This window comes from Salmo salar, chromosome ssa12, assembly GCF_905237065.1.
Source record: "Salmo salar chromosome ssa12, Ssal_v3.1, whole genome shotgun sequence".
In the NCBI taxonomy this organism is placed as follows: domain Eukaryota; kingdom Metazoa; phylum Chordata; class Actinopteri; order Salmoniformes; family Salmonidae; genus Salmo; species Salmo salar.
In genome coordinates this window covers 45994642-46019465 of record NC_059453.1, presented here as the reverse complement: position 1 = coordinate 46019465, position 24824 = coordinate 45994642, and the positions used below count along the sequence as shown (strand labels likewise).

At 42.4% G+C, this 24824-nt stretch overlaps 1 protein-coding gene across 2 annotated transcripts in view; it reads right to left on the bottom strand.

Annotated features, from left to right (window-relative positions):
- LOC106565276 (alpha-1-syntrophin) overlaps positions 1–24824 on the bottom strand; it is a 77193-nt gene that overhangs the window by 14852 nt on the left and 37517 nt on the right. The window contains exons 3-8 of one of the 2 annotated variants that reach the window (XM_014132207.2): positions 14410–14599; positions 13236–13425; positions 10171–10301; positions 9045–9241; positions 7641–7828; positions 1933–2361 (exon numbers count right to left, since the gene is read on the bottom strand). In XM_014132207.2, the coding sequence (XP_013987682.1) occupies positions 2035–2361; positions 7641–7828; positions 9045–9241; positions 10171–10301; positions 13236–13425; positions 14410–14599 (1223 nt within the window). In that variant the 3' untranslated portion in view covers positions 1933–2034. Of the gene's footprint in view, positions 1–1932; positions 2362–7640; positions 7829–9044; positions 9242–10170; positions 10302–13235; positions 13426–14409; positions 14600–24824 lie in introns of those variants that run through there. The other variant, XM_014132208.2, reaches the window with a different exon arrangement.

Here is a 24824-nt window from a genome sequence, read left to right as displayed (position 1 = left end):
AGATCATCAAGGACAACAACCAACCGAGCCACTGCCTGTTCACTCCGATATCATCCAGAAGGTGAGCTCAGTACAGGTGCATCAAAGCTGGGACCGAGAGATTGAAAAACAGCTTCTATCTCAAGGCCATCAGACTGCTAAACAGCAATTACTAACTCAAAGAGGCTGCTGCCTACATTGAGACCCAATCACTAGACACTTTAACAAGTGGATCACTAGTCACTTTAAACAATGCCACTTGAAATAATGCCACATTAATAATGTTTACATATCTTACATTACTCATATCACATGTATATACTGTATTTTATACCATCTATTGCACCTTGCCTATGCCGCCCGGCCGTCGCTCATCCATATACTTATATGTACATATTCTCATTCACCCCTTTAGATTTGTGTGTATTAGGTAGTTGTTGGGGAATTCTTAGATTACTTGTTAGATATTTCTGCACTGTCGGAACTAGAAGCACAAGCATTTCGCTACACTTGTAGTAACATATGCTAACCATGTGACCAATTCAATTTGATTTGATCTTGAGCCCCACCCTCAACATATACGGTCCATTCGGAAAGTATTCAGACCCCTTCACTTTTTCCACATTTTGTTACGTTACAGCCTTATTCTAAAATGTATTAAATCATTTTTTCCCCTCATTAATCTACACACAATACCCAATAATGACTAAGCGAAAACAGGTTTTTAGAATTTTAGCAAATGTATTAAAAATAAAAAACAGAAATACCTTATTTACATAAGTAGTTAGACCCTTTGCTATGAGACTCGAAATTGAGCTCAGGTGCATCCTGCTTCCATTGATCATCCTTGAGATGTTTCTACAACTTGATTGGAGTCCACCTGTGGTAAATTCAATTGATTGGACATGATTTGGAAAGGCACACACCTGTCTATATAAGGTCCCACAGTTGACAGACAGTGCATGTCAGAGCAAAAACCAAGACATGAGGTCGAAGGAATTGTCTGTAGAGCTCCGAGAAAGAATTGTGTCAAGGCAGAGATCTGGGGAAAGGTTCCAAAATCTTTCTGCAGCATTGAAGGTCCCCAAGAACACAGTGGCCTCCATCATTCTTAACCTTTTCACACATACCAACAAATGGGTGTGATCATTCTAAAGTGGTCCCTGCAGCGTAGACTGTGATTAGAACGCTTATTCAGAACGTCCAGTGTTGATTGATGCAACAGTCAGCATTTGAGGTGACCACACTGTTTTTTCACAGAAACATTTTGCACGAACACAGTCCTTACAAAATGATGTCGTGAATGTGTCCAGTTGATTTTTGGATGCAATGTTCAGACATTCACTGAATAGCTACAGCATAACACAATCATCCAAACTAGAAAATGTAGGCTACATTTGTCCTCGCGCTAACTGAGGAAAGATTGATGTAACACAACCGGTCATGTTTAGATAACTCTCGGCTAACAGAAACCACAATATGAATTAGTTAATAATAATTACTATTTATAATTCATCACATCATGGATGAGATCACCATTGAATAATTGAGTAAAACACTTTCTAGAAATCGAAAGTAATCAAAAGATAGGTAGAGATAATAAGAGGAGACAAGATGAGTTTGGTCTGTTTGCAGTATGCATGTTGAAGGGGGTGTGTCGTCTACCATTGTTCACATCCCATCATTCACTTCCGGAAGTTTACTCGAAAAATGAGTGAACCCTCCCTCACGTCATCACGTCAAACCCAGAATGCATTGTATGTCAACAAACATGGCTGCACACATAGCTGGAATTAGCTTAGCTCATCATAATCAGTACAACCTTCGAAAAAGTATTTTACACACATAATATGTGTCCATTACAATCTATGCAAGAATCAAAATGCATGATTTGTCATCAGTACTTGAAAACATGTGAATAAAACAGTAAATAAAGAAATACCACACAAAACATTTTCTGATGGTGATTTATTGATTCTTTGCTATGTGCGACGTGAAGACAGGATTTGTCCAGGAAATTATAGTTTATACAGGGTCCAACACTGACATCCAACATTATGAGGTGCTTGAGTGTCCTGGTCCGTGGTGATGACCATGCTGTCTCCTCATCTCAGCAAGGGATACACTTTGTACGTGGACAATTGGTACAGCAGTACCACACTCTTCTAGCATCTGCTCTCCAACAGCACAGGGGCCTGTGGCACAGTCAGGTCGAACAGGAAGGGGATGCCAGAATTCGGATGCAGGATGATGCAGAGAGGGGAGGTGGAGTTCAAGGAGAATGGTCAACAGCTGGCAGTAAAGTGGCGTGACAAATGAGACGTCCATGTCCTCTCCACTGTCCATACAGCAACCATGTTGGTCACAGGGAAGGTGGACCACCTGATGGGAGAGAGAAAAATCAAACCAGACTGTGTGCTTGACTATAACCTTAAAATGGGGTCAGTGGATAAGGCGGACATGATAAACAACTTTGTGGAATGCACTCGGAAAACTACCAAGTGATATAAGAAGATATTTTTCCATTTGATCGACACTGCTGCCCTAAACGGCCACATAGTTCACCACCAACTAACAGGTGAGATGATTATTTGAATATCTTGGCCATGTTCTATTATAATTTACACCCGGCACAGCCAGAAGAGGACTGGCCACCCCTCATAGCCTGGTTCCTCTCTAGGTTTCTTCCTAGGTTTTGGCCTTTCTAGGGAGTTTTTACTAGCCACCGTGCTTCTACACCTGCATTACTTGCTGTTTGGGGTTTTAGGCTGGGTTTCTGTACAGCACTTTGAGATATCAGCTGATGTAAGAAGGGCTATATAAATAAATTTGATTTGATTTGATTACTGAACAAGGTATTTTTTGCAATTGGACGTACAGTTAACATACAAATCACACACAGTTCCATTATGCAATTATAGTGACAATATCTCACCCACCTTCCCACTGCCTCATCATCCTCTCCCTTCCCTCATCCTCCCCACTCCCTCATAGGTAAAGTAATTACCTAACAAAAGTACAGAGAGAACCTCATGAGAGAGCTGCTGGAGGAGCACCACTCCCCTCGGCGCCCATCGACTGGGTGTCGTCCTGCTGCGGGCAATCCCCTAAGCCTCACTGCATGCCATTTTCCCTGCAAAGTCCCTCAAACTGCTGCTCAAGGTAGTCACACACGGAGGCACTGCAAAGTCTGCCTGACTGGCACCAGGAAAAGTAAGCAGAGGAAGTTGACAAAGTGCATGTGCTTAGCTTGTGACACACCTCTATGTATTTCACCATGCTTTGGGGAGTATCATATGCTCAAGCACTATTGAGCACATCTGCAGCAATTAGTGACTGACTGACCTGACAGGTGACTTGACAGGTGGCCTGCCATGATACTATGCCTTTAGAGGTGGGGGGTGGAAATGCAGTTGTTGTTCAGTCACTGCATGAATATGAATTATGGGTTATGCATATACCGTTTTTTTCTCCTTCAGTAAAACAAGTTTTTGTTGTTGTTGTTCAACATATTGGCCTATGTGCTTTCTTGCTGTATTTTCATCCAGTAAAACTGTTAAGGAGTGTACGTTAGCATACAAAAGCTGTCCTCAATCTTCAGCTCGAAAGATGCCCAGTTCCAGTTATGATATTGGCAAATAATGTTTGTTTGTGTGTGTGGTTTCTGAAAGTACTTCTCTGATGCAATTAGCATTGTTTTACGGAGCTAATAGCACAATTGAATAGAACACCATAAAGGTTATGAAATTAGTAACGTTACCTCGCGGTTGTCCGCGGTTATAAGGGATAAACACAAAAATATTATGCTCCATACACACAGTGAGCTACAGTAGAAACGACATAACACGACATACAGAAACTATGATAACGTAATAAGGCACTTACTTTGATAGAAACGCATACATTTCCAATTATTATGTAGTAATGAAAACAACGATGAATGCGATGTGGGCACCAGACGGAAAATGTGAACACGTGTGTGTGTGCAGGTCTTGTTCTGACTGGAGATGCGCAAATGTCTGCAGAAACAATTGGGAAGTACTTGGGGAAGTTTGTCCGGGTCAGTAATGCCTCAGAAATAAATTGTCCGCAAAAGTGAAATGGCCTAATTTTATGTGAATTAATGAGGAGGCGGAACACACCTCAATTCAAACTGTTGTTAGAAAATCATTTGAAATTGAACAAGATGAAACAGCTTACAAATATATACAGGCAGCGTGCCTTGGTTTGAGGGCAGCGCAGATTAACTGTCCTGTTGCGTAACAATCACATTTTGGAACAGTGAGCGCATTCTGACATCATGTGAATAAAAAAACTCACAATGGGGCGAACGATAGATATTTGGAACTCACAGGTGAAAAGGTTAAATGGAAGAATTTTGGAAGCACCAAGACTATTCCTAGAGCTGGGCGCCCGGCCAAACTGAGCAATCGCGAGAGAAGGGCTTTGGTCAGGGAGGTGACCAAGAACCCGATGGTCAATCTGACAGAACTCCAGAGTTCCTCTGTGGAGATGGGAGAACCTTCCAGAAGAACAACAATCTCTGCAGCACTCCACCAATCAAGCCTTTATGGTAGAGTGGCCAGACGGAAGCCACTCCTCAGTTAAAAGGCACGTGGTAAACCACTTGGAGTTTCCCAAAAGGCACTAAAGGACTCTCAGACCATGAGAAACAAGATTCTCTGGCCTGATGAAACAAAGATTATTTGTGCTGAATGCCAAGCGTCACATCTGGAGGAAACCGGGCACCATCCCTACAGTGAAGCATGGTGGCGGCAGCATCATGATGTGGGGATGTTTTTCAGCGATGGGGACTGGGAGACTAGTCAAGATCGAGGCAAAGATGAACAGAGCAAAGTACAGAGTTCCTTGATGAAAACCTGCTCCACAGCACTCAGGACCTCAGACTGAAGCGAAGGTTCACCTTCCAACAGGACAACAACCCTAAGCACACAGCCAAGACAATGTAGGAGTGGCTTCGGGACAACAAGTCTCTGGATGTCTTTGAGTGGCCCAGCCAGAGCCCGGACTTGAACCCAATCGAACATTTCTAGAGAGACCTGAAAATAGCTGTGCAGCGATGCACCCCATCCAACCTGACAGAGCTTGAGAATATTTGCAGAGGAGAATGGAAGAAACTCCACAAATACAGGTGTGCCAAGATTGTAGCGTCATCCCAAGAAGACTCGAGGCTGTAATCGCTTAAACAAAATACTGAGTAAAGGGTCTGAATATTATGTAAATGTGATATTTCAAGTTTTTGCAAAAAAAAAGGTTTTGTTTTGTCATTATGAGGTATTGTGTGTAGATTGATGAGGGAAAATAACTATTTAATCATTTTTAGAATAATGCTGTAACGTAAATGTTTTGGGAAAAAGTAAAGGGGTCTGAATACTTCCCGAATGCACTGTATATCAACGAATTGGCGAGGGCACTAGAACAGTCTGCAGCACCCAGCCTCACCCTACTAGAATCTGAAGTCAAATGTCTACCGCTTGCTGATGATCTAGTGCTTTTGTCCCCAAAAAAGGAGGGCCTACGGCAGCACGTAGATATTTTCATGCCACATGGGCCCTGACAGTAAATCTCAGTAAGACAAAAATATGAATAATGATGTTCCAAAAAAGGTCCAGTTGCCACGACCACAAATACAAATTCTATCTAGACACCATTGCCCTAGAGCACACAAAAAACTATACATACCTCGGCCAAAACGTCTACATACCTCAGCCTAAACATTCGCGCCACAGGTAACTTCCACAAAGCTGTGAACGATCTGAGAGAGAAGGCAAGAATGGCTTTCTACGCCATCAAAAGGAACATAAAATTCGACATACTAATAAGGATCTGGCTAAAAATACTTGAATCAGTTATAGAACCCATTGCCCTTTATGGTTGTGAGGTCTGGGGTCCGCTCATCAACCAAGAATTCACAAAATGGGAAAAACACCAAATTGAGACTGCATGCAGAATTCTGCAAAAAATATCCTCTGTGTACAACGTATTACACCAAATAATGCATGCAGATCAGAATTAAGCCGACACCTGGTAATAATCAAAAACCAGAAAAGAGCCGTTAATGTCCAAAAATCACCTAAAAGGTAGCGATTTCTAAACCTTCCATAACAAAGCCATCACATACAGAGAGATGAACCTGGAGAAGAGTCCCGTAAGCAAGCTGGTCCTGGGGCTCTGTTCACAAACACGACAGACCTCACAGAGCCCCAGGACAGCAACACAATTAGCCCCAACCAAATCATGACAAAACAAAAAGAATTACATGACACAATGGAAAGAATTGACAAAAAAACAGAGCTAACTAGAATTATATTTGGCCCTAAACAGAGAGTATACAGTGGCAGAATGCCTGACCACTGTGACTGACCCAAAATTAAGGAAAGCTTTGACTATGTACAGACTCAGTGAGCATAGCCTTGCTATTGAGAGAGACCACTACAGGCAGACCTAGTTCTCAAGAGAAGACAGGCTATGTGCACACTGCCCGCAAAATGAGGTGGAAACTGAGCTGCACGTCCTAACCTGCCAAATGTATGACCATATTAAAGACACATATTTCCCTCAGATTACACAGACCCTAAAAGAATTTGAAAACAAATCCAATTTTGATAAACTCCCATATCTATTGGGTGAAATACCAAAGTGTGCCATTACAGCAGCAAGATGTGTGACATGTTGCCACAAGAAAAGGGCAACCAGTGAAGAACAAACAACATTGTAAATACAACCCATATTAATATTTATTTATTTTCCCTTTTGTACTTTAACTATTTGCACATCGTTACAACACTGTATATAGCCATTATATGACATTTGAAATGTCTCTATTCCTTTGGAACTTTTATGTTTACTGTAAATTTTTTATTGTTTATTTCACTTTAGAATATTATCTATTTCACTTGTTTTGGCACACAGAGCGATAGACACAGAGATAGACACAGAGAGAGACACAGAGCGAAATAGACACACAGAGAGAGATATAGACACAGAGAAAGTGAGAGAGAGCCGAGAGAGAGCGAGAGAGAGCCGAGAGAGAGCGAGAGCGAGAGACCGAGAGAGAGAGAAAGAAAGTGTAACAAATGGAGAGGGTTGTCCCTCTCCCTTTGAAAGTAGACATCCTCTCATGCTTCTCTATGATCTTTACATTACATGATGTGTGCAGCGCCTGTGCACAATTTGGCTTTGGTACACAATTATCAGGCTATTACCATCAAGTTACGTGAAATAAAGTTGTACTGTGCAACATGGACTTCTTAGCTCACAGTGTTACTGTTGAGTTGCCAAAATGCAAAGCATGACATCACCCAGTTGTTGAGAAGGATTGTTCCATATCCTCATATATTGTAGGGTCCAATATTTTCTCATAATTTTGCCCAACACCTGCACATGGAACAGACCATCCTCTGTTGTCAACAGGGGTGATGTAACTCTTGTCCAGGGCATAATTTACGAGGCGTAATCTTTCTATGGGTAGAATGTCAGCGTGAACAAAAATGGATGAGGGAGAGAGAGAGAAAGACAGAGTCGAACGAGAGAAAGAAAGAGTAAACAAAAAAGAAAGAAGGAGAAAAAGAGATCCAGAAAGACAGCCAGACCAACCATACAAATAACCAACCAACCAACCAGTCATCAGTCCAACTCACAATCTCCGCCTCGGGCCCTCCGAAGTCGAGGAAGATCATGCGCACGCCGTCGTCAGAGGACATGCGCAGGCGCTCGAAGGGCTGCTGGAGGAGCACCGTCTTCCTGATGCCCATCTCCTCGGTGAACAGGGAAAAGCCCTCGTTGATGTGAACTCCCAGGTTGCACTCCTTCCCTTTCCAGCTGCAGGCTGCCAGGGACCACAGGGGGGAAAAGGGTAACACAGGTTGGTTGGTCACTAAGGGCCGGTTTCCCAGACACAGATTTCTTCATTCTTCATGGAGATTCATCACTGATCTTGCGTATTAGCCCAGGACTAGGCTTAATCTGTGTCCAGAAAACCACCCCTAAAGGTTTTTATTGTAAGGCGTTCTAGTTGAAAGCATCTGCTAAACATTGTAAATGCTGTCATGTTTCTGTTTCACTCCCCTTACAAAACTAAATACTAAAGATACAGTAGTTTATTGACTGATCTGTTCTTTGAATAATTGACAAGGACAGCTCTTATGAGACATACTTCCCGACATTGATCATATAGTCAGTATGAATGCAGACAGTTGCAATTTATTTATTTTGTAGGTCCAGCTTAGATGTGGCTGCATCCCATGAATGCAATGAGTGATTTTTTATTGACAATATGTTGCACCACACCACAAAACCAGTAGAGGGCAGTACTACCCTATTTAAACAGCCAGACCTGCACATACTTGCTGTCGGTCTTTGCTAGTCTATCTGCTGTTGTTTTGCAGGAATTCATGATGACATATACACTTACAGTTGGAGCATTTAAATGTTACTTTTCAAAATACCTGTTCTGCAGCAACGATACATCGTTACTGTGAAAACTCTCTCAGAGGGTGATGCCAAGCATCAAATCTAAAAATAATTAATAATAATAATGTAATGAAGTACATTTCTGAAACATGCTCCTGAAGATGCAGTAACATCCAAAATGTAATAAAAAAAATAAAAATAAATGTTTTTGGGGGGTTTAATATTAATAATAAGCTCTAATATTGCAGATAGATTGTGGTTTCTGTCAATGTAATTGTCTGCATCATTTCCAATCCCCAATGTTTTTACCTGCACTGCAGTAGGCCTACAGATTAACTTTTGAAGACTGTGTTAGCCCTCTGAGCTAAAAGCCTAGACATTTTCTCCATGAGCTAACGTAAGTCCTCCTGTCTCAGACCCCTCATGACACAAGCATGGTTCTGTACTGAAACCCTGTCTGAGACCTGAAGACTTGTGTTAACTTCCCAAGCTCATGCCTAGGCTTATGCTCAGCGGGCTAACTTGGCGGAGGCTCCTCGTTCCGTACCTTGTCTGAAACCTGAAGACTCGCATTAGCTCCCCTAGGCTTTAGCTCAGCAGGCTAACTTCCTCCGCTACTCCTTCATCCGTACCTGTGGTGACTTCCTGGATGAGCTCTGCGGCGTTGTGGCAGCCGTCCACCAGCATGTGGGTCCAGGTTGAAAGCTCCTTGGCCGAGTTCACCCGGAACACGTGGGTCTCTACACCTTGCTTGGTGCCCATGCGCAGCCCAAAGGAGAGCTCCGAATCCAGCAGGGGAGAGCTCTTCCCCGGACCCGAGTGGACCAGTCTGGAGGAGGCGGGGATGGGGAGAGGGAGGGTAAGAGAGGGGGAGAGAGATGGCATGGAGAAAGGGGGCATAGGGAAGGGATAGAGGGGGAAAGGTGGTAAGAAGGTGGATGAGAGAAAAGGGTGGAGGGAGGGGGGAGAGGAAGTGTAGGACATGAAAGAGGAGGGAGGGAGAGAGAGAGAGAGGGAGAGAGGGAGAAAGAGGATAAGTAGAGAAAGAGCGAGAAGAAAAAAAGAGAACAGAGAAAGAGTGGAAAATGAGAGAGAGAACCATGAGGGGTGGAGAAAACCCAAAACACAACTTGCTGGTTTTCCTAATCTTTGCACATTAATATGACAACATACGTGAACATTTTCAATGGGCCATTTATGGAAGATTATTAAGTATGCCAATAGCCCAGTTTGGGGTGTGTTTAAGTATGATTTGCTGTTTGGCCAGAATGTCTTGACAGACTGGCTGTAATTACAGTACAGGCAAACAGGGAAGTGTGTACATGCGAACGTGTCCCTCCTAGTTATGATGAGATAATTACTTTTTGACCTAATGATCTTATAGTGATAAGCCGTGGCTCGTCATTTAACTGACTTGGCTGGAAGGAGATTTGACTGTCTGGTCACAACCCTATACAGTCTGACACTGCCACATGTGTTAGGTGACAGGCATGTGTTAGGTGGCACATTTATACATCACTGGTTTAAAGTAACAAAATCTGTGTCTTTTCACTACTGTTTATGTGATGTACTGTATCTGCCAGTTCTGACTGCATTATTTGCACTGGAAAGCCCTGGCAAATCAAAGATGGCCACCATACACGGTTCCCTTGCCCATCCCTCTAAGAGAGAATGTCCCTTGAAGAAAAGGTAGCTTTTTGGGGAAATGTTTTGTTTGTACCCGGGGCTAAGGTTTTAGATTGTGTGTGTGTGTCCTACCTGGTTGTGATGAGCGGGTGGCTCTTGACTGGGCTGTTGATGCTGTCTTTAGTGTCAGGCAGGGTGGGGTATAGCAGCAGGTCTCTCTCAGTCAGCAGAGCCAGCACCGGTCTCTCTGGACCCTGGGTCGCCTTGGGGGAGAGGACAGACAGACACACACACACTTTTTCTGAATCATATATCACAACATACACTACCGGTCAAATGTTTTAGAACACCTACTCATTCAAGGGTTTTTCTTTATTTTTACTGTTTCCTACATTGTAGAATAATAGTGAAGCCATCGAAAGTATGAAATAACACATATGGAATCATGTAGCAACCAAAAAAGTGTTAAACAAATCAAATTATATTTTATATTTGGGTTTCTTCAAATAGCCTTGATGACACTGTCGCATATTCCAATGCTTCTTTGACAAAAGGTTAAGATCAAATATAAATGTTCAATTCCATACCAAAGTACAAACAAGGGGAATGTGTAACACTATCATTTATTCAGCAGAAATAACAACGAGTGTCTAGTTTCTGACAATTTGAGGGCAGTTACATTTTGCTCCTCTCATCCCAAAATGTATCGATTTGTCAGCATTCACGGTAGGCAAGGCTGCTTTAAAACATTGAAAGAAATATATTCTTCTTGGAAAATTCCATGTGTTGTGGTGCTTGACGGTAATGTTCCGTCCATCAAGGGCTTTTACTACATTTACATTTACGTCATTTAGCAGACGCTCTTATCCAGAGCGACTTACACATTGGGCTACATTGTTGTTGGGTTTTCAACAATATGGGCCTAGTCCAGACTTAAAAAGCAGTCTCTATGGCTATTCGCCATTAAAATAATTCTGATTCCAGGACTTAATCTGTCTCTGGGAAACCGGCCCTATATGTTTCATTCCTTGAACAACGTTAATTATTTTTCCTTTTTAAGGCACATACTACCTATTAGCTGGCAGCTCCTTAGGACAAGGCTAACGTTAATGCTAAACCTATTCTCAGAAAACACAGAAAGTTGCTTTCAATAAACTAAACAGACATGTCGTACAGTCTTCAGTCGGCTGCTTCTAGGCTAGTCGCTAATGCATTTAAACAGTGTTAGAGTCAGACGCTCCGTATTTCATTCTGTTCATTGCTAATCTGGCTTTCGCATTGCTAAAAAGCTAAACTCTGAATAAAATACATAGGAAAAATGTCAAATACATGTGAAACATAAAAAAATGTGCCAAATAATAAATGTCCATACAAATGTATGTATTACAAATAAATTTACAAATGTATGTCACGCATTAAAATACATTATTTGGAGATTGTTTTGTTCCACATACAGTGCATTCGGAAAGTATTTAGACCCCTTAACTTTTTCCACATTTTGTTAACGTTCCAGCTTTATTTTAAAATTGATTAAACTGTTTTTCCCCTCTTCAACCTACACACAATACCCCATAATAACAAAGCAAAAACAGGTTTTTAGAAATATTAGCAAATGTATAAAAATAAAAAAAACGCTACAAGCTTGGCACACCTGTATTTGGGGAGTTTCTCCCATTCTTCTCTGCAGATCCTCTCAAGTTTTGTCAGGTTGGATGGGGAGCGTCGCTGCACAGCTATTTTCAGGTCTCACCAGAGATGTTCGATCGGGTTCAAGTCCGGGCTCTGGCTGGGCCATTCAAGGACATTCAGAGACTTGTCCCGAAGCCACTCCTGCATTGTCTTGGCTGTGTGCTTAGCGTCGTTGTCCTGTTGGAAGCTGAATCTTCACCCCAGTCTGAGTGCTCTGGAGTAGGTTTTCATCAAGGATCTCTCTGTACTTTGCTCCGTTCATCTTTGCCTCGATCCTGACTAGTCTTCCAGTCCCTGCCGCTGAAAAACATCCCCACATCATGATGCTGCCACTACCGTGCTTCACCGTAGGGATGGTGCCAGGCAGTGAAGGCCGCTGAGGGGAGGATGGCTCACAATAATGGCTGGAACGGAGTGAATGGAATTGCAAAAAACACATGGAAAGGTTCTTCCATCTCCACAGAGTGACCATTGGGTTCTTGGTCACCTCCCTGACAAAGTCCCTTCTCCCCCGATTGCTCAGTTTGGCCGGGCGGCCAGCTCTAGGAAGAGTCTTGGCGGTTCCAAACTTCTTCCATTTAAGAATGATGGAGGCCACTGTGTTCTTGGGGACCTTCAATGCTGCAGAAATGTTTTGCTACACTTCCCCAGATCTGTGCCTCGACACAATCCTGTCTCAGGGGCTCTACGGACAATCCCTTCGACCTCATAGCTTGGTTTTTGCTCTGACATGCACTGTCAACTGTGGACCCTTAGATAGACAGGTGTGTGCTTTACCAAATCATGTCCAATCAATTGAATTTACCAATCAAGTTGTAGAAACATCTCAAGGATGATCATTTTCGAATCTTCGAGTCTCATAGCAAAGGGTCTGAATACTTATGTAAATAAGGTATTTCTGTATTTATTTTTTTATAACTTTGCACAAAAATCTAAAAACCTGTTTTCGCTTTGTCTTAATGTATTGTGTGTAGATTAATGACGATAAAAATGAATTCAATCCATTTGAAATTAAGGCTGTAATGTAACAAAATGTGGAAAAAGTAAATGGGTCTGAATACTTTCCGAATGCACTATATATCCTAAATGCATTCCCTCAATGTTCTTTGGAATGCACTCAAGGGACACATTAGCTGACCAACCAATAGAAAGGCCTTTCTTGGTTAGGGTTGAATAATTTAAGTAATTGGGTTCAAATACTATTTGAAATCATTCCAAATACTTTATCTGTGCTTGATTGAGCTTGTCTGTTGCAATAGAACAAATAGAAAAGTCTCAAACATGTAAAGCCCGCCCACCTGGCACTCCTGGCACGCTAAGGGCTCAGACGCAACAATAGTTTTTGCTGGCGGAGAGTATTTAGCACCTCTGAACAGAGTGTGTGCAAGCCTTAAAGCAAATGCTCAAAGTATTTGAAAGATTTGAAATATTATTTGAACCCAAGCTTGCCTGCCATATAAATGCATAAAACCAAACACAAACAAAAATTTGACCTTTGACCCTTTTACCTGTTCAGTGATCCAGCCCATGTGTTTGACCTCCAGGCCCGCCTGCATGGCCCTCAACTCATCCCTGACGCGGGGAACCAGGCCCAAGACCCCTACCTGGATGGCGTTGTACCAGGACTGGGCCATGATGGGGTCCTTGGCCCTCAGGAACACTGAGCTCTTTCTGCTGGACGAGATCACCTCAAAGTACCTGTGTGAAGGGGAGAGGACAGAGGGAGAAAGAGAGGGGACAGAAAGAGAGGGGGACAAAAAGAAAGAAATGGGGGAGGAGAGAGAGGGGAGAGTGAGAGACGGGCGAAATAAAAGAGGTAAGAAGAGAAAGGGGGGAGACGAACACAAGACATCAGTATTCGCTGTGGTCAGGTCCCTTGTGAATACACTAAGATCCACATTTTGATGACCCTTGAAGTTGAGGAGGGTCAATTAGCTATCCTCCTGTGACAAATTAATTTACATACTATTAAAGGAAAATATTCTCATCCCCTTTACCTCTGGACAAAGTAGTCATGTTAACTTGACATGAGGTGATTCTAACCTAAACATAGTTTGTCGGGTATTTGTCATTCAAGGTCTTTCATACTTTTCAAACACTAGCCCCCTGGAATGCTCCACAATGTATTAACATTGACCGAAACGTTGGTTTGAGCCCCAATAAAGCTCATTGTGGAGAATACAAGAGTGTCCAACACCAGTGTGCTTCTTTTTAACTGAATTTTTCCTACCAAAGGTGAGATATAAAGAGAAATGCAGTAGGACACACACACACTAGCGCTCCACTACATACCTTTAACTAAGCTTAGTAAAACAAAGCTTCAATCCTTTTCATCAGGTCATAGGCTACTAAAAGTCAAACCAAAGGGGACAGCAGACGGAGCTCAGAACTTGCTGTGAAAAAGGAGATGAAACAGAGCAGCGCTACTTTGCTTCAGGTGAATATTAAGGAGTAGGGTACTCGTTACCTTCAACGGACCTTCATTTCTATTCCAAAAGGAGTGCCTTGTGGGTCTTTTGACTTGATGAACATCTTACTGAATTCAAGAACCAAGCTATTGTACCTAGTTTCTCTCTCTAACTCTCTCTCTCTCATCATGGAACTCAGTTCCCCATTAGCCTGTGCCAAGTCCGCAACAACGGAATGTTCCGGTTTTCAGGGACCGGTTTTCACCCGCAGTACCTGTTCTCTGTGTCCGGGGGGCACTGTTTCCTAGTCACCTGGCACATTTTCAGCGATATGGTCCTGGCCTCCTTCAGCTCGGCAGGGGCGTGTGCGCCTTTCTGTGATGCGGCAGGGGGGGAGTCCCAGGGTAAGGGTGCGCCTGGGGAGGTGTTCTTAAAAAAGGCCGACATCTCCTTGATGTATTTCACTGAGAGGAAAAAAGAGAATTTGTATTAAGGGGGATTAATATTGAGAGGGAAAAGGAAGGTGTCATATCAGGTGAATTGCAAGCCGTAAGAACAATTATTTGGATTTTTGGGTTTCCCAGACACAGATTAAGCCTAGTCTTGGACTGAAAAAGCATACTCAATGGAGGATTTTAATTGAAATAGATTTTTAGTCCACAACTAAGCTTAAACTCAGTTAAAAAACAATTGAGGGTCGGTTTCCCAGACACAGGTTAAGCCTACTCCTAGACTAAAAATATCCAATGAGAATGCTTTTTGGTTCCGAACTACGCCTTATCAGTGTCCGGGAAACCGGCCCTCAGTGTTTAGCTGATGGAGTTTGCAAGAGAAGGTTAATTATCCAAATTAAGTTGGAGTTTGAACTATAGCCTTGGCTCCTATCAATGTTGTGAATTTCATGAGAGAGTATTCGCTTTCACTGTTGTGACCAAATCCTGATCCTCTGCTCGCCTTGCCTGTCGTGCAAGCACCCGTTCTCTGTCTTACACATGCTTCTTACATATGGCCTATGCCCACACAGACGCACCACAGCCAGCCTGCTCATTCACTCACCAGACACACACACTCACATGGCAACCGCACATACGCACAAACACACATCCATGCATTCAAGCCCACGCACATGCACTCATATGCACGTGCACATACGTGCATGCTCAAACACACAAACACACACACAGCCTCCTCCTCCTCCAGAGTGGTGGTGGTTCTGCTGCCCACTAGGCTGTGGTATGGGGAGCCAGTGCAGGCTGGGGTATAAATAGACCAGAGGACGGGAGAGAGGGACCAGAAGGGTACGACTCAGGTTTCACTTGGGAGGTGTGAAGTGGTCCTCTCTCAGGGGACAAACAGGGGCTTCCTCTGACCCCAACAGTCAGTCAGTCAGTTAGACTCTCCGAGACCTACCAAAGAGTCAGAGTAAGCAGTATGCTCCAGTGTTTTCCATAAGCGCCGTCCGTCGGCTAAATAGCCGATAACAGACTCTGTAAGCCGGCTACATTTTCCACTTCCTAAATTAAGTAGGTTTCTTTTCATTTAAAAGTTTAAATTCGCTTGTCATAAAAGACAGTTTAGCTTTCTCCAGCTAGAATGAACAATATGCATCTTCTAGTGATCTATTGATAGGACAGGCGCCTGTCAGTCACAAAGCGAGCAATGAAAGGGAAAGATTGCTGGTTTCTCAGTCTGCTGCATGTCCCGCCTCTCGGTACATGTGTTATTTTTGGGAGCTGTGGTTGGCTGCAGTTAACAAAAAAATTCACGGAGGAGGGAGAGCATGATGCTTATTCATCGTCTCCTGTGAGTGAATTTACGCATCCCATGTAATGTACTGTAAGTAATAAAGATGAGTTGAAACCCACTTAATTATTGTTTTGTGGCACATTCATTTATTTTTACCTTTATTTAACTAGGCAAGTCAGTTAAGGACAAATTCTTATTTACAATGACTGCCTAGAAACAGTGAGTTAACTGCCTTGTTCAGGGGCAGAACGACAGATTTTTACCTTGTCTGCTCGGGGATTCAATCTAGCAACCTTTCGGTTACTGGCCCAACGCTCTAACCACTAGGCTACCTGCTGCCTTCTTTCAAGTGTTTCATAGGCCTATACAGTCACGGAGGCGGGGCGCATAGGCTATTTACTGTGCTTTGATTGACAACTGAACAGCAAGTGTTGACTAATTTATAAAAGGTGTCAAACTGACTGAATAAAGTAAATCTCCTTTATCCCTTTGCTATTTCCAGGCTGTATCAAAACCCACCGTGATTGGGAGTCCCATAGGGCGGTGCACAATTGGCCCAGCGTCATCCTGGTTAGGGTTTGGCCAGGGTAGGCCATCATTATAAATAAGAATTTGTTCTTACTGACTTGCCTAGTTAAATAAAGGTTAAATAAAAAAGTACTTAAAGATAGTTATATGTCCATGGTATCACATCGGGACAAGTAAACCAAAGATCTTATTTCTATTTTCCTAGGATTAGGGAAAAAGGAAACCGCACACTGCTCTTGATAGTATCACTGATCTTTAATAAGCTTTACGTATCAGCCTCATGACCTTCGTCAGAGCTTTTGATTTTCCTAGGATTCAAAGCCCATATCGAGACTTGTCTTTGACCGCTGAAGACACTCATCAATGTAGCCTAGTGATGGTTTCATTTGGCTCCCTAATTTGCATACTGGTAGGGTACTACTGCTTTTTGCCGATTATCTGCAGATAAATTATGAAAACACTCGATAAAGATTTTGAATCCTCAATGCAGGCACAATAGGTGGTGGAGAGAGAGCCTCATTCTGGTCCAAAATATGATAAAATAAATCAGATTGAAGATTATAAAAGCTAATGTCATCATACTAATACGGTATTATAAAATGTATTGCTATAGGACTACTGATTTGATTAAAGTGTCGACAATGGAGTAGTCAACAGCTGCTTTCTGTGTAGTAAAGGCCATGTTTAACACCTGCTTCATTATTCAATCATAGCTGTAGGTTTATTCATTGTTGCCTGACTTTGTATAAAAGTAAGGGTGCACAATCTGGTGGGGGTCCTCCTTCATTTAAAAAAATAATAACTGCAATTCTACGTTGTTTCTCAACAGGGAATCCATGTTTACTTGACAGAACACAACCTTTTTTCTTAGGTTTTTGCCACAATAAAATAGTGGACTAGACTAGTTTTTCAGACTAGATTACTAATCTATCGCCTTCCGTCAAAGTTCCACCCACAGTGATTGATTGACAGGTCTGAAACCATAGCAACTCTGACTTACAAACATCCTGCTCCCTCCCCTGACAATCCCTCCCACAGTGATTGATTGACAGGCCAAACTGTTAAAGGGATAGTTCACCCAAATTACAAAATGGCACACTGGTATCCTTACCCTGAGTGTCCACTGCAGCAGAGCCAGTAAAATAAATCATTTGAAGATCAAACATCATTGTGGCAATTCATATCTTCCAGTAAAACTGTAAATATGACTTTAATCTCAAGAGAAGGCAGGTTTAACATAAAAAATGTTTCTCTTAGAAAATAGTCATTTGCATATAGGTCTAGACAATATCCAAAACAACTAACAACACACTGAATTCATACATTTTCAATCATTTTAATTGCAGTCATGTCTTTCTACTCAATACCACAACTCATTTTACCAATCTGGCAGGTAAAGTCGTTAAAGTCTTCAATAAATTCGCTGTGTATTTCGGAGGGAATCAGGGTATTAGAATGTACCAGAGGCCACCAAAATAGAGCTTGTTCTGCAAAACAAACTCTGACCTACACACACACACACACACACACACCGGACAGCCCACCAGTGTTTCAAGCCTCGATGACTCCTGGATACTTTGCTTCTATCATGCTTCTAATTGCCTGCCTAGAGTTTAGCCTAGCTTCCCATTTGTAAAGTAGCTTAGCCGTGTGTAGAGTTCTGACAGGGAAAAGCTATATTCCCTACAGTGAGCCTTCGATCCCATAGAAAATACGGTTGACACTGCATGTCAGAGCAAAAACCAAGCCATGAGGTTGAAGGAATTGTCCGTAGAGCTCCAGGACAGGATTGTGTCGAGGCACAAATCTGGGGAATTGGACCCAAAAATGTGTGCAGCATTGAAGGTCCCCAAGAAGACAGTGGCCTTCAACATTTTTAAATGGAAGAAGTTTGGAACCACCAACACACCAACACTCCACCAATCAGACCTTTATGGTAGTGGCCAGATGGAAGCCTCTCCTCCGTAAAAGGCCCATGACAGCCCGCTTGGAGTTTGCCAAAAGGCACCTAAAGGACTCTGACAATGAGAAACAAGAATCTCTGGTCTGATGAAACCAAGATTGAACTCTCTTCATTTTCATTTCATTTTAGTAATTTAGCAGACGCTCTTATCCAGAGCGACTTACAGTAGTGAATGCATACATTTCATACATTTTTTTCCCGTACTGGTCCCCCGTGGAAATCGTACCCACAACCCTGGCGTTGCAAACACCATGCTCTACCAACTGAGCCACACGGGACCTACAGCATCATCCTGTGGGGATGTGTTTCAGCGGCAGGGGCTGGGAAACTAGTCAGGATCGAGGCAAAGATGAACAGAGCAAAGTACAGAGAGATCCTTGATGAAAATCTGCTCCAGAGTGCTCAAGACCTCAGACTGAAGCGAAGGTTCACCTTCCAACAGGACAACAACCCTAAGCACACAGCCAACACAACACAGGAGTGGCTTTGGGAGAACTCTGAATGTCCTTGAGCAGCCCAGCCAGAGCACCTGAAAATAGCTGTGCAGTGAAGCTCCACTTCCAACCTGACAGAGCCTGAGAGTTCTACAGAGAATAATGGGAGAAATTCCCCAAATACTGGTGTGCCAAGCTTGTGGCGTTGTACCCAAGAAGACTCGAGGCTGTAATCGCTGCCAAAGGTGCTTCAACAAAGTACTGAGTAAAGGGTCTGAACCCAATGTAAATGTGATATTTCTGTTTATTATTTTTAATACATTTGCAAAAATGTCTGAAATTCTCTTTTCGCTTTGTCATTATGGGGTATTGTGTGTAGATTGATTAGGGGGAAAACTATTTAATACATTTTAGAATAAGGCTGTAACTAGTGATGCACCAATATGACATTTTTGTCCGATACCTATATTCGATATTTTCCTTTCCTAAAAAAACAATACCGATAGAGATAATCAATATTTAAAAAAATTGCAGCCTTTTAAGCATTCTAGTACAGTTAAATAGTTAACACACACACATGGACGCAGTGGTCTAAGGCACTGCATCTCAGTGCAAGAGGCGTCACTACAGTCCCTGGTTCGAATCAAGACTGTATCACATCCGGACGTGATTGGGAGTCCCATAGGGCGGTGCACAATTGGCCCAGCGTCGTCCGGCTATGGCCTGGGTAGTCTGTCATTGTAAATAACACACACACACACACACACACACACTGACCAAAAAGTTATTTTGTTGACATTTACGTGTGTCCCCATTACCAGTAAAACATAATCAAAACCTATTTCCTTCACTTACTTGCTGTGCTCTTTTGTTGTTCATTTATTCAGTCATTTCACTCTCAACCAGAATTTCTCATACTATGGAATGCCGTTTGGGTCTTTGCGTGTCAAATAACACTATCAGGACCTGAATATGACTGCACGTCACATAATAATATAACACGTTCATAAATGTACGTTGTTATTACACATTGATTACACTATCACTCGTATTTCATATGTCACAACGGTTCATCGATACGTATGCTATGATGCTGGTAAAGTTGTTTCGCGCACCTACAATGCTGGTCATAAAGCTAGCTAGCTCATGGATGCAAACAATGTTCTTGCCCAAAAACATAGCATAACGACATAATCTGTTTCAATAGCTATAGTTAGCTAGCTAACTATATAGCTAGGTGTCATCATCTAAAATAACCCTAATTTATAAGACAGTTCTTATTTGATTAATGGTGGTCACACCTATCTATGTGAAGCTAGCTACAATAAGGATTAGCCACAATAGTGGACTTTGCCTTTAAAATAAAAGTAGTAGGATTATGCCATAATCGAATGCTAAACGAGGTTGAAATGTTAAATAAAATCAACAAAAGACAATAATTTGTTAGTTTGACAAAAATCAGTTGAAATCACACTGTTATTACATTTTTTTTTTTTTTTTTTATTTTTTTTTTACATTTTAGCAGACGCTCTTATCCAGAGTGACTTACAGTAGTGAATGCATACATTTCATACAATTTCATACATTTTTTTTGTTGCAAACACCATGCTCTACCAACTGAGCTACAGGGAACTGGATGTACTATACTTTAGAATTGCATTGGGGGCATACTTATTTTATTGTACAGCCTTACCTATGGATTGTGGATCAATGACATGGGGTATCAGTCTACTCAGTGACACCCATAGAACATTAACGTCGTAGCTCTTATTGCGGGACTCTGAAAGAACTGTGAATTGAGGCCCATTTATTGTCAACATATGTGTATTGAACACTATTCCCGAGGAAAAACAATACTGCGTGTCACGCCTGCTCCCGCTCCCCCTCCCTGGTGCTCGAAGGCGCCAGGCTCCCCAGCATTACGCACACCTGCCTTTCCCCATCACGCGCATCAGCATATTATTGGACTCACTTGGACTCAATCACCTATTAATTACCTCCCCTATTATGTGATTTCACATAGTCACAGTCCCGCGATAAGAGCAACAATGCTAATATTTGCGCAAACTCTTCACAGTTGTGTTCTGTGGGTGTCACCGAGTAGACTGACCCCATTTTATTGCTTCACATTTCAACCTTGTTTAACATTATCTAGTCTCTTTTGGAAGAAGCTAGCTAGCTAACGAATAACAACAAAGAATATCTAGTTAACAGAAGAAAAGAAAGAGAAAATCAGGACAGAAGAAAAAGGATATCAAAGTGAAACAGTTCTCTAAAGACACAAGAGACAATAATACATTTTGAAAAGAAGGTTGACGATATCCGATCCTCGTTTGCTAAGTCAAACGACACCGCTGGTCCTGCTCACACTGCCCTACCCTGTGCTTTGACCTCTTTCTCCCCTCTCTCTCCAGATGAAATCTCGCGTCTTGTGACGGCCGGCCGCCCAACAACCTGCCCACTTGACCCTATCCCCTCCTCTCTTCTCCAGACCATTTCCGGAGACCTTCTCCCCTACCTCACCTCGCTCATCAACTCATCCTTGACCGCTGGCTACGTCCCTTCCGTCTTCAAGAGAGCGAGAGTTGCACCCCTTCTGAAAAAACCTACACTCGATCCCTCCGATGTCAACAACTACAGACCAGTATCCCTTCTTTCTTTTCTCTCCAAAACTCTTGAACGTGCTGTCCTTGGCCAGCTCTCCTGCTATCTCTCTCAGAATGACCTTCTTGATCCTAATCAGTCAGGTTTCAAGACTGGGCATTCAACTGAGACTGCTCTTCTCTGTGTCACGGAGGCTCTCCGCACTGCTAAAGCTAACTCTCTCTCCTCTGCTCTCATCCTTCTAGACCTATCTGCTGCCTTTGATACTGTGAACCATCAGATCCTCCTCTCCACCCTCTCCGAGTTGGGCATCTCCGGCGCGGCCCACGCTTGGATTGCGTCCTACCTGACAGGTCGCTCCTACCAGGTGGCGTGGCGAGATGTACCAAGCTAAAGCTAGTTACCCCAGAAATTGCGGTCGAACGAATAATGCTTTATTACCAATGCGTTATTGTAAACACATCGTTCATGGCCGGTGTTTGCAGACTTTTTTTGTACAGCTTTGACAGTGCTACTGATAGTAGTGGTGGCGCTTGGCTTGCACATGCAAATTCAGAACACACAACATTCTATAATCTAACTGTGTTATTTGACTCGTCAAATAGTGTTATTTGACATGTATATTTTTTGAAAACACCCAAACGTCGTTCCATAGTATGTCGTGAAGCTAATAGCAGTGACACTATTACTGTGTAACTCCGGTAGGGCAACATGTGTACCGGTGCTCGACCAGTCGGCGAAAGTCAACATCACCCACGACAGAGAACGCTTGATTGTCAAGTGCAATGAATTCCATTATTTTGGCGTTAATGAATTTCGCCTTTGAGTTGTCTCGCTTAAATTTTCTTATTCTTTTAAATGACTGCTCGACTGCTCGATCCACACAGCAGACATTGTGGGCTAGGTTAGAATGCTGTGTTGCACGTGTAGTGCAACATTTTACGTGGCGTCATTACGTCATGTATCTACGTTATATAGGTATGCACGTTGGCTTTGACATCGGTTTTGCACATCGGCATTAACCTCACTAGGGGGTATGGGACACCTGGCCAACATCCGGTGAAATTGCAAAGCGCCAAATTCAAAAACAGAAATACTCATTATAAAAATGTATGAAACATACAAGTGTAATACATGGGTTAAAAGACAAACTTCTTGTTAATCCAACCATGGTGTCAGATTTCAAAAAGGCTTTACGGCGAAAGCATACCATGCAATTATCTGAGAACAGCGCCTAGCAGACAAATCATTACAAACAGTAACAAGCCAAGTAGAGGTGTTACACAAGTCAGAAATAGTGATAAAATTAATCACTTACCTTTGATGATCTTCATATGTTTGCACTCACAAGACTCCCATTTACTCAATAAATGTTTGTTTTGTTCGATAAAGTCCATGTTTATATCCAAAAACCTCTGTTTTGTTAGCGCGTTTTGTTTAATAATCCACTGTCTCAAACAACATCCGGTGAAATTGCAGAGCGTGAAACTCAACAAAACAGAAATTCTCATAATAAACATACATAAAAGATACAAATGTTATACACCAGCTTAAAGATAAACTTCTTGTTAATCCAACCGCTGTGTCAGATTTCAAAAAGGCTTTACGGCGAAAGCAAACCATGCGATTATCTGAGAACAGCGCCCAGCAGACAAATCATTACAAACAGTTAGCAGCCAAGAAGAGGAGTAACAAATGTCAGAAATAGCGATAAAATGTATCACTTACCTTTGATGATATTCATATGGTTGCACTCCAAAGACTCCATGTTACAAAATAAATGTTTGTTTTGTTCGATAATGTCCCTCTTTATGTCCAAAAACCTCCGTTTTGTTGGTGCGTTTTGTTCAGCAATCCATTGGAACAAAGCGCGGTCACAACAGACATACGAAAAATAAAAAAAAGTACAATAAAAGTTTGTAGAAACATGTCAAACGATGTTTAAAATCAGTCCTCAGGTTGTTTTTGTCATAAATAATAAATAATATTTCAACCGGACAAAAGCTTCGTCAATAGAAAAGGAGAAACAAGAAAGGCACGCTCCCGATTGTGCGCTGGACTCATGTCTGGAAATTTCCACTGTCCACTCATTGAAAGCGCTGTATCTCCCTCATTTTTCAGAGTAAAAGCCTGAAACAATGCCTAAAGACTAGTCACATGTAGAAGAAGCCATAGAGATCGTGAACTGGGTCCTAAGTCTTTGTATGGTGGATAGGCTTTCAATGGAAAAAAACAGCCTTTCAAAATAATAGTACTTTCTGGATGGATTTCCCGCAGGTTTTCGCCTGCCATATCAGTTCTGTTATACTCACAGACATTATTTTAACAGTTTTGGAAACTGTAGAGTGTTTTCTATCCAAATCTACCAATTATATGCATATCCTAGCTTCTGGGCCTGAGTATCAGGCAGTTTACTTTGGGCACGCTTTCATCCAAAATTCAGAATGCTGCCCCCTACCCTAGTGAAGTTAAACTAGACATCAGGCCGATACCTATGTTTGCTGTAACGTAACAAAATGTGGAAAAGGTTTGGTGCAGGGTAGAGTACCGGGTGGGAGCCGGCTAGTAACTAAGTTCAGGGCAGGGTACTGGGCGGAGGCTGGCTAGTGGTGACTATTTAACTGTCTGATGACCTGGAGATATATTTTTTCTGTCTTTTTTTTCAGTCTCTAAGTTGTGCCAAGAGCACACTTTCTTTTGGGACAAGCTATGTTTTCAAAACTGTTATGTTCACATGAATTCTGATTATTTCCAGGGATACACAACATCCTGAAATATATGTACATCTTTGTTAGATATAATACTATATTTCCCTTGACAGAGTGATGCTGAATGTAAAAAATTGCTAAATTTACCCCACTCTCCCTGTTACAGAATCCCCCTTCCGAGGGCGCTGTGGAACTCATTTCCAGCATGTATTGTTGTTTATGTCTGGCTGGAGCCGCGCCATCTGACTCTCACCCATCCTCACACTTTCTCCTCCTCACGTGAGAGATCGATATGCCTCCAGCTCATGGCTTCAGCCAATCGGACAATAGCCATGTGTCTCACCCCTGTGCACGCTCTAGCCATGCAGTCTCTCCAGGTTCTGATTGGCTAGCCAGCCTAACCCACACTCTCCACGGTAGTAAATATTGCCGTACCTGAACAGTGTTATTCCTGTCTGTGAGTATGGGAGGACATACGTATGTGCATGGAATGCGTGAACACAGAAACCATACCTGTGTACATACCAATGTACATACCCATGTTCATCTTCTCCTGTGTGTGATTAAAGTTCCTGTGTGTGTTAACTCTTTGGGCTGCTTTAATTCCCCTCTAACCGGGGGCGGTGTCAGTGAGTCACAAACCAGTAAAATATGTAGAGCCGGGTCACTCTTTCACTCCCCTGCATGAGACAGATGGCTTTGTATT